The sequence below is a fragment of the Hermetia illucens genome, chromosome 1 (assembly GCF_905115235.1).
Source record: "Hermetia illucens chromosome 1, iHerIll2.2.curated.20191125, whole genome shotgun sequence".
In the NCBI taxonomy this organism is placed as follows: Eukaryota; Metazoa; Arthropoda; class Insecta; order Diptera; family Stratiomyidae; genus Hermetia; species Hermetia illucens.
Genome location: NC_051849.1, coordinates 74,333,918 through 74,345,384, shown reverse-complemented (window position 1 = coordinate 74,345,384; position 11,467 = coordinate 74,333,918). Strand labels below are relative to the sequence as shown.

Here is an 11,467-nt window from a genome sequence, read left to right as displayed (position 1 = left end):
TTGCGACTGAGGCCAAATATGTTTGCGGCCTTATTAATGATAACGTTTTTCAGTACCTCTGTTGACTGCGGTAATGCAGCCTCCATTTCGCCCTTATAGGGGTTACGGAGGACTGTGTTGTTAATGGCATCAGTGTTAACTCTCACCTGATTGTCAGAGGGGATCTTGGGTGGTGTTGTTATTCGAGCCCGGAGCACCATGCCAACGAGATAGTAATCCCAATCTATGTCGGCCACCCTAAATGTTCTGATATTCATCAAGGCTGAAAGGTGGTGGCTTTCAAACAACACGTGGTCAATTTGGTTGAAAGTGATCATGTCTGGAGAGGCTCGCGTGTGTTTGTGGACCGCTTTCCCCGCAAACCAGGTATTTCCAATAACCATTTCGTGTGACACTGCTAATTAAATAATCCGCAGTTCGTTATCATCGGTATCCTTATGTAAGCTATGGAAGCCAGGCTCCGTCCCTACTTGGATGTTAAAATCTCCAAATATGATTTTCATATCATACCTGAAACAGGCTCCGGAGACTCGTTCTACTGCCTCGTAGAAGGTATCCTTCTCCGACTCTGCAGTCTTCTCTGTAGGGGCGTGAACGTTAATGAGGCTTATATTTCTAAATTTGCCTAGTAAACGCAAAGTGCATAGTCGTTCGCTTATGTTTTCAAAGTCGATAACAACAGATTTAATTTTTAGGCTGACTAAGAAACCTACTCCGAACACATGGTTTACTGGATGGCCTCTATATTATATGATGTAGTGGCTCTTGTTCAGGAAACCGGTCCCTGTCTAGCGCATCTCTCGTAACGCTGTTACATTAGCCTTACAGGGTATCGACTAGCTGGTGGGTAGCATTCGATCTGTACAAAGAGGGCACGTTCCATGAGGAAATGGATAAATCGTTATTTCCTTTTTTTTCCTGGAGGGCCAGTTGGTGCAATTTGTCCCATTTTTTGACACGAGAGACTCGCCTTTATCTTTCTCCGTCTGCAGCTGTTCGTTAAGAAAGAGTTTCCGGTCACAACATGGAGGTGGAAATAGGGTTTGGTAGTAGAACAGTTGGTGTTGATTCAGCAGGTGTTTCTCAGGTTTTATGCAACTATTCCACGTTTCACGCTAGGACCTAGACTACCCTTTGACACACAATCAGAGTGACATAAGATTACTCAAAATATCACGTGCTGCATCGAGGCAACATCTCAGAGGATTTTTAGCCCTCTACGGTTACATTCCTGTCACCGATATTATTTCTTCTATTATCGGTGACGTTCTTCATGCTGTTGTCTCGAGGACGTAGAGAGTTCAATGAACTATGACATCTTTTCTCCAACACCTCGACTGTGCTGACAACATCTGTGCTCTCTCTCACCCGGTTATGGAGCTTAACCAAATGGCTGTAGATTTGGGAAGAGGAGCAAGTAGAGTTGAACTGACGATAAACACCTAAAAACTCAGATTCTCATCGGCGTCATCGCACTCTCCTTATCTGTATTGATGGGCAGAGCATCGAAAGCGTCAACATTTGTATGACTACGACGCATGCTTTCTGTCGACGCCGGCACAGAAGTGAACGTTGCGCGACGCATTAATAGCGTCAGATCCGCTTTCGTTGATTTGTCTAAAATCTGGAAATGCAGTTATCACAACACCAAGATCAAGTTGATTTTTATTGTTTTTTACTAAAATTTCCAACACAAATAAATCAATAGATTTTGAAGTATCTATGGTTGAAAACATCTATTAAGAAGTTGCTCGGTCTTGCCTCCCAAAAAATTAGGGTAGACACGTTTGACCTCGTCGAAGTTGCGTCCACAAGGCAAGTGTACTATGGAGCGGAATACGTGGTAATCAAATTGTGCAACATTTGGACTGTTTGCCCGGCGTGAAAATAGTTGAATTGCGTAAGATTTTCTATCTTTTGCTGGTTCGTTTGGCACACTACATTTGCGTTATCCTGACACAAAAGTACTCGCCTCTGATTTAGCAACACATTTGATCAAGTTGTTCACAGCAGAGGTCTTTGTCATTTTTCTGGCTACTTAATGGAACCAACTAAAAGCGGAAATTCCTTTAAATACACAACAAGGCTTTTCTCGACTACCAGCTCTACAGACCGACAGATACAAGCGTCTTGACTAGAAGTTGTTTCACTGCAAAGAAGTTTATGCCTGGCACAACGCAGTTGTAGCGGAAAGTTGCGGTTTAAATTTCACTGGCGATAGAGGGAGTAGTGCCCTTTTACGATCTTGAATAAAGTCCTCCAATACGCTTCAAAGCACAGAATTGAATTGTAGAGCCAACAATTATTATAATACCCAACTGAGCGAAAATCTTACTGATGGACGAGCGATTGAAGGACAAGCGCATCGACAATCTGCACCTTTCGGTGCCGATCAGCTCCGTGATCACCCCAAAAATCGTTTAGGAATATAAAACTCGATTGAAATTTGTATCTTCATTCAATACGATGGACGGTGGTTGTTCTCTGGCTACCAGATTACTGTAGCGCAGAGGGAAATGAAATTTTAGATACCTTAGACTGTCCTAATCCTATTTGAGAGTGAAGGATGGAAGATACACTATTGTCTGAATGACCATGTATTTTCTAGGCACACCAGGAAGCAGATAGGGTAAATTTCACTAACGCCAATTAGCCGGGAGATTGATGCCCTGCTGAGCCTGAGACTTCCTTGTAAGTTGGATGGTTTAGAAATCACTCAAAGTATTCCTTATTTGTGGTGAATATCTACTAAAAATGTAAAAGATCTGTGTGCTTAACCATCACATTTCAAAATTTATTATACTTTGGGAATGACATTGTCGTCATAGGATGCGATGGAGCGAGAATTTCTGCGATATAACGTGGATAGTTTGGGGTTTAGCAAGTTAAAATGGCGGGAGCACTCCATTCCCTATTGCGACATGGTACTTTTATAATATGGCAAACCTGCCGGCAGTAAGCTTGATTCCGGGGCTATCGGAATAATGCGCCTTCATATCCTGGGGACTGGCATTAGACAGAAGACTGCTATATTCTGGTCCAAAATGAGGAACATGTCAATATCCTTGGGCCTTTTTATGAACAACTGAATACAGTTCAGGAAAGGCTTCCTAAAACTAAAATTACAATAAAGATGGGTAATCTGAATGCCAAGATGAGTTCTAATAACACCTTGCTCGGATATGTGATAGTAACACGGCCTTGAGGACCGCAATGAAAATAGTGAGAGGATTTTGGTTTTCTGGAACTTCTATCGCGCCATCATTGGTGACACATTGTTTGAATTCAGGGTCTGCTATAGTGTCAGGGGTTCAACTAACCTGTGATGAAACGGATTTAAGAAACGGTCGTCGTTCGGCTGTGGAAAAACAACTTTTCTGACAGGGCTACCAAAAATCTTGATCAACTTAACAGAAAACATTCATTAACGATTTCCCGCCATTAAAATGGTGCCATAATATCTAGCTGATTGCAGGAACTGCTGCGAACGGGGCGGACGACCTGGAAAGTTCAGCGGAGTGCGTGCCGCGACAAAAGGGCTTTTTTTATTTCCCTGGGCAGGGAGATAGAAGATGCCCCAAATAATAATGATTTCAGTATCATATATTGCATTACGAAGGAACTTGGATGTATTCGCAAGATCAATCCTACATATTAAAGGACACTTTTAAAGTTTGATCGACAGAGAAGATGCTGAGTTGCGCTCTTTTCGTTCTTGTTGGCGATATTTTTCATATGGTGGGCTTCAATGGACCTTGATCCATTCCTCACACACCTCGACTATGCTGGTGACATCTTTCTGCTCTTTTACCGGGTTATAGACCTTGTCTAGATGGCTCCAGGAAGAGAGAAGCACAGTCGGAGTGAAAATAAACACCAACAAAACCACAAGTTCTCAGCCGGAGGGGTCATTGTACTCTGTCTATGTGCATTAACGGGCAGAACATCGAGAGCGTCTTTCAATTTGTCTATCTTGTTATCTCTGCTGACGATGACACCACGTTTGATATCACCCAACGTATTAACAGTGCTAGATCCACCTTTGCTGTTTTGTCTAAAATTTAGAAATGTACTACTACTCTAAAGCTCCAACGCGTTCGTTAACACCAGATTCCGCCGTATTATTGGTGTACTATGAGCTGAGTTGGCGGTGGCGCATAGGCTTTATTGGGAGAAGACCCTGTGGTCAACCCCAGCACTTTGGTCGGCTTTGCTGAGGAACTGACTATTCTTTAATAGATTGTGTCATTAGGCAGGTTATCCTTTATGTTAGTAATTCATTTGGCTTTAATCTTTTCAGTCGTCTTATTATATTTGAAAAAACTGTCAATTTGGAAACTTGGTTATTTTCATGTGAGCATATTCGCTGGCTATACTTAATTGCGTGCTCTTTGATAACTTCACTAACCAAGTCTAATTACGCATTTCCTCATTACGAATAAACCAGAGAATTTATATGATCTTCAAGTTTGATTCTAAGGCATAGCCCCTGAAGCTGAATGACATATGTCCATATGGCCCTCAAGATCTGTTTGTAAATCAGAAACTTGCTGTCGACGCTGAGCTGGAAATTCCTCCCCAACAGTCAGTACATCTGTCGGCATCTGACATTTAACTCGCCTTTCTATTTTTGAGGATGTGTCTTTTCAAGCTCAGCTTAGCTTAGAGTGTCAGTCGCCTACGGCACGTCGTGACCGTTCATGTTGACTTTAGCTAGATTCACTTTTTTGTTTGTGAAGTTAATGTACGTTCATTTAATTTCGTTTAACTTAATTTTATATATATCTGATGCAGGCAATAGTCAATCGAAGCTGCTCCGAGATGTGGCAATAAGACACCTGACCAAAATCACCTGGCAGCAACCTAATATTAAATACTTGACTATAAAAATACTCTCCAACCGCCACCCAACCACTCACTGGTTGCTTGATTTTCCTTGTTAACCTAATTAGAATATCATCAAATAAGGAAGAGATATAAGAGCGACGAAACGTATAAATAGCAGGGGGTAGACCCAATATAACTAATTAAAAGTGTACATAGCTTGTATCACGAAAGAACTTGGATTTGATCGCAAGTCTTTCGATGGTGCGGTGAGGGATATTGACGGTCGACTCCTCATCCATGATGACGAGCAGCTTAAACCTCTATTCATACTTATCAGCACGTAGCATATCAGACACAAAATATTCTTTCATAAATTCACTATGCGGGTATTCATATTTACAAGCAGTATGCGTAGCGAATCCGCACAGACCCTGCACAGTACAGCCAGAATTTTCGGAAAGAACATCTTTGTTATTCTGGCTACGCTGTTTACTGTAATTGCTAAGTGTCTATAAGTATAAATATACTTTCGTCATATCTGTGGATGGCTGTACGTTGTTATACTGGCATATTAAATGAACATTTTTTTACATTTTTAGACGACAGTGCAAACTGTGTCATACGTTTAGTTTTCATATTCAAAATGAGTAACAAAGCATTCATTTAATAGTTTTGTATGAATACTTTTGCCCATAATATGCCTACTTCGCAAATTGCCGTATACTTTACGTGCTGGTAAGTATAAATACTTTTGCATGTGCTGTGTTTGCAGTATATATAGTAGGTATATATAGAGCTTAAGGGATGAAAGGAACATTGCATCACATCTGAGTGAAATTATGCGCTGTTTCCAACGACTAATTATCTGAAATAATAAAAACTTGTTGTTCCTTTTTCATTGGTGTGAATATTTATTCTTGCAAATACCGATATTTCGGGAACCACTTGTTCCCTTCATCAGTGCTAACAAGTTACTCTTACTTGTTAGCGTCTGAGATCTTTCCTAGTACGTGGGAGAAAGGGATGATTGTAAGATTCTGAAGATGGATACTCGGCAATAGGAGGGTTATTTGGGTGCTTTCTGCCGCCGCCGCAAAGATGATAGCTAAATTAATCCTAGAGCATATAAAGGAATACCTAGATTGGAGGCTGGTTTCTGCTCTAGATCCTCCTGCTTTGACCACAATGTGGAATTTAGATTTTCGCTTCACCTATTCTTCAATGATTTAGAAAAGGATTTCGACAGCGTCAATAGGGAGCGTATCTAGAATACTCTATACAGGAGGGACATTTCGGAGAAATTAATAACTATGATCAGAGCAACACGTTACCTGCTTCATAGATGTGACATTTCGGAGGAATTTGAAGTCCAAACCGATTGACCTGGGGTCCAATTGCCAGAAACCAACAACGAAGCGCGTAGGTGTGGATGACGCGCTTAACCGCATGTAGGAATCTATGGAAATATATATAAAAAAGTGTTCTATAACATGTGTAATAAAATCCCGTTTACCGAATTTTGAATAATCTCTTTTCAAAGAAACTACCTCGGTACAACCCTCTCCATTTGATATTAAATAACTCCTGTTATTTTCAAAATAATGTTAATTTCATTCAGAAAATGGTTATAATTCCAAAGAGAATTAACTTATTTGTTCACTTGCAGCAACATCGTACAATTCCCAAATTGTTGTCTGAAATTCATAGCAGTGCTGTCGAGCAAGGACTTATCAGCCGCGAAATCTAACGCTTACTTTTGCAAATAATATATGAGCAACTTTAGAAACGTTACGAAAGGCGTCCATTCATTATAGTGTAAAACCTAAGCCGAAAGTGTCTAAAATGTAAGCTCATAAATTGCCATCAAAATCCACCCGTTAACAGAATCAGCGAAGCAGTTCTTGCTTCCATGCAACAAATGTTGGTACCAAATTCAAAAACTGCTACAGGGAATCAACCGACCTCCGATAAGCATTCGCTATTGACGCGCTTTTTTCCCCAAACTTTTTAGCAATAGTATAAGCTCACTGGTACCACCTACAGCAGTCATCATGGATGAGCTAAAGAAGTGAAGATTCACTCATTCCGCTTGCGGGATTGCGTTAACACGTACTCTCGGATCCGGTGTAGAATAGTCGCGCGGTTCTAGTATAAAATCCTCTAATGGGTCAGTAAAGACTCCATTCGGGTATTGGCCGTAGTCCTTGCAATTATCGATACTTTGATCGTATAATAATATTAAATGTAAAAATAATATGGAAGACTTTAGTATCCACTGTGTCCTACAGAAATCACACTAGTGCCACTATAAAGTCACTATGCTCCAGTGGTTTTCCATTCTACTTACCGTTGGCGTGATACACAGAATAGTGCAATTAGGTGTCTTCAAACGTTGAAGACAGTGAAGTAATTAGCTTGAATCCAGGCAGAAAGTCCATATATCTTCAGCTGACCTTAACACGTCTTCCATTTATTTTCGTATTGTGTGCTAATTTTAATAGTTCAAGTGTGAAACCATTTAACAATCATTTGTGCTGCAAAATTCCACCGACGAAGAGACCGTTCTTGTATCACATCTAACGGCCGGGGACAATGCCGTGTACAGCAAGTTGTACGGAGGTTTTCTCAATTGCAAGAGTATTCTAGGCATTCGAATATTTTCCATTGCAACGAGGAAAGACACTTTTCTAAGATATGCTGGCTTCACCGACGTAGTGAAAGAAAATGTTAGACTGGCTAATTGGTGCATAAAAATTTCGTTGGTTCTGCCGTATTCAACCTTTCCGCGGTGGTGTTCGTTCGCTAGCGATTTTCTATCATTATCGTAATTAATTTATTATTCGCAGCGTTTTCTATTGTTGCGGCTTATTGAATTTTTGTGAAATCGCATAGTGTTATGGAAGATTTCAAAAGAATGCAGCTTTTCAGAAAATTTTTATGATGGTCACAAAGAAAACACTATGGTTCTAGTTAAAGTGATTGCTTTTACGTTGCTGTGCATTATTGTATCGAATTATGGATTTCACATTAGAATTAGAAGGAAAGGATATACCCGATTGGGTGAAATTAAGGTAAGCTAAGTTAATAAGTACGACCATACTCTTAATCACAAAATTAAACCTACTTTGGAAAGTAAAAAAGTGAATAAATAAAAAATCTTAACGAAAGCTAGTCACTTACAGATTAGGTTAATTTATAGTTGACGACTGACCCCAAACAGCAGCAACTATGTCCTGTTCTGGATTATATATTTAGAAATTCTGTCAGTTAAAGTACAGACAGCATTAGATAACTGGGGAAATTTCCATTTCCCAAAGGATTTAGATCTTTAGGTTTTATTTGCAATGCTACTATTAAACTGTTGTGATGTCATCTTGAAAACAGCAACGGCTCTCAGAAGAATGATGGAAAACGAGCTCCACTGTTATTGAAAAGCTCCTAGTCTTCATCAGCACCTGTCTTCGTCGCATCATCGGGGTAAGCTGGTCTGGTACTATAAAGGGAAAACCACTCGCACGCACTGTGATCGGAAGGCGGAAGTGCCGGTGGATAGGTCGCATATTAAGGAGGAGTAAAAATTGCATCGTGGGCTACGTCATGCAGTGGAATCCGCTCACGGATGTTTCGCCCCAGGAGCATTTGGCGCAACACCGTAGAGAAGGGGTGCAGGCGTCTCAAACGATCGCGAACCATGGCGCGTAGGTGTTGTTGATGCACTCTACCCCACTAAGGGATAAATAACAACCAGTCCGTTTCCTTTTTCGTTGATCCACCAGTTATTACGTTTGCACAAGTTATGTTATATAAGCGCTGGCAGACTCTCCGTCTACGTCCTTATATTTTAACTCTGAAGACCAAGACTCGAATAAATCAATATATTGCCAAAGGTCTGGTTGCGACAAAATCTTATTAAAATCGACTTACTCGTACGGTCTCTCTCACCCGCGCTTTTCTCAGAAACGATTGCACCCATTACATGAAATTCGATAGAAAGGTTGCAACTGTGAACCCTCACATATGCGATGAATTACATTGCTGCACGTTGAACTTCCCGTCGCCATACACTTAAAAATGCGGGCAATTTTTTTTCACCGAATATAGCCATGTGGGGTATCAAATGAAAGCTCTCGATTAGTAATTTCCAAAGCAGATATTAGTTTTGATATTGTTTGCACAGGGGAAGAAAGCGGGGGTTCGAAAAAAGTTAATTGCTTCGAACCCCTCTTAAGTTCCTTCCAGGTCTGCAAAAGTTTGCGGTCTCGTCACGTTACCACTCCATAAGAGATAGAACGTTAGTATTACATTGAATTGAATATCGGGTATTATTCAACGTAAAACACTATGAGTTATGTATAAATAGAACCATCGTGTAATCAAATACTTATATAAAAATAAATAAAATATTTCGGCATTCCAACTTGTTAGAAAATTTAAATAAGTTCGATGAGAAAAAAAACGATTTTTAGTGCGTCTTCTCTAAATTTCTTTCCCTTCAAATAATTCAAAGAGTGGAACAAGTAAAAAATCTGTGGAGTCAAGGCCAGAGGAGTAAAGGGGTTGGACCAACTGCTGTCACTCTACCTTCGAAATTTTCCTCTAAGTGGAGGCAACATTGGGGTAACACACTCTATTCTATTCACGCACTCTATATCCACCGAACTTGCACAACTACTGCAAGGGGTTGAATACAGTAGATTCTCAAAGAACTCGATTACCTTTAATTGATATGAGAAAACCAGGTTTTGGTTTTATTGATTTTTATTTCAAAAATTCGAGCAATTAGATTATTTCGATCATCCGTTATTATATATCCTATAGACTTCTATTATTCCTCATTTTAAAGGCATTTTCTAGTACTTTAAAAGATTAGATCAATTTCCACCAAAAGTAACTGATTTTGCGTTATTTGACCTTGAAAGTATTAATTTTTTTAGACATTTCAAATTAACGCTTGACGAGCCATAACTTTGCCTAGATTGTACGTAAAAAAAAATAAAAAGATTCATTCTTTCTGTTATCTAATATACTTTGTTTCTGCTTAATATCATTTTTAAATGAAATGTTTGGTTTTCGAGTTATTTGTGAAAAACTGTTGAAAAGCATGCATTTTTTGGATGAAAAAACGACGTGTTTGAACATGAATAACTCAACAACTACTACTTGTATGAAAAATGTTCACTAAACATTTTCTGCTTAGAATCGACCATTTAATCGATTTCCTCCCGGAGGAAAGCGCACATCGGCATTATATAACTTTTGTTTCTTATGCCACCCTCAACTCCCACACCAAATTTCATATCAATCGGTCTTGATTGAAACAATTCGAAGGTGGAAAGCTTTAATGAGTGGACTAATTGTATATCCAAGTATAATATTATCAGAGTCTACAACAGAAATTGAATTAATACTTTCTTCCTCCACCTTTAGGGAGCTTTCCCGCAGAGAGCTGCTTATACTCGCAGAAAGGACTCTTTTCGTTTGCATAAAAAGGTTCCATGTACTGGCGAACAGAATCTTGTAGTTGAAATTTATGTTCTAGACCAAAAAATCGTACCTTGCAAATTTTGTTACCACCAATTAAATAACGGACCCATACTAACTTGGTGCGATAGTTTAGTTGTTTGAGGCGTCAACTTTGTAACCTTGATCCCGTGCCATAGTCAAGGCTATGGATGTTTGCTATTGTCTGAAAAATATATTACAATTGGTCTATTACCGCATGAGCGCTTGTGTTCTTGGACTATGATTTCAAACTTTCAGTAGAGTTTACGGAGTAGTAATGAAAGGATTCTTCTATGTATCTTATTTCACCTACACAATAGAATTAGAAAAAAATATACGATAAGCAAGTCGTGGTCATGAGGCGTCAGCTTTTCCGTCGGATTCTAATGCCAATACTGACCATTTGCCTTGGTACTTGGTTTGCTGCTGTAAGCTTATCATTTGTATATAAAATCAAATTATACCAAAATTCAGGGGAAGCACCATCAAAAACACAAGCCCCAAAACGTAAAAAAAAGACTTAAAATTTATTTCTGACCTTAAGAATATTTTTGCATCTGTTCAGGAACAGCAACAGAAATCCAAGTTTCAAAAATTGCTTTGTCAGTAAATCTCTACCTCTAAATCATGATAGCAGCCAGAGCTCAAACTGTTTTTCAAATCCAAATAGATCGAATAAAAGCCGCCAACCCAGATCATGTAATTTTTTTTTAAATAGAAATCTTAAAAAGACTATCCCCAGGGTTCAAATGCCTTGAGAGTGTAGAATTTTTACCCACTAAAACTGCCTCTCACCAAGCTACGACTACGCTATTTCAGCCTCGCATTTATAAGGGAGGGATCCTGTGGTCAAACTCAGCACCTTGGTTGGCTCTTATACAGGAACTATGTATGTTTCTGATCAATGGTCCCATAACCCTCGAACTTGTATTAAAAGAGTCGATCACTTGCAATAAAAGGAATAAAATAAATAAATCTTCCCCAGAATCCGTAGGATCAACCTCCTGATAGGGTGGATTTGCCAGTATAACTGGTCTGCCACCTGGTGTGTTTAATCCATTGTTTTGTTGCCAGGTTCAGCAGTCTCTCTGTCAGAGTGTGAGATGGAACGTCGCTCACGTTTGTTCACCACACGACG

General features: G+C 39.6%; 1 protein-coding gene across 1 annotated transcript in view; it reads left to right on the top strand.

Annotated features, from left to right (window-relative positions):
• The first annotated feature begins 6,941 nt into the window (after positions 1 to 6,941).
• The window catches only part of LOC119660755 (A disintegrin and metalloproteinase with thrombospondin motifs adt-1), a 64,501-nt gene continuing 59,975 nt past the window's right edge, over positions 6,942 to 11,467 (top strand). Inside the window, 1 exon segment of the mRNA XM_038069520.1 lies at positions 6,942 to 7,898. Coding sequence (XP_037925448.1) covers positions 7,788 to 7,898 — 111 coding nt within the window. The 5' untranslated portion in view covers positions 6,942 to 7,787.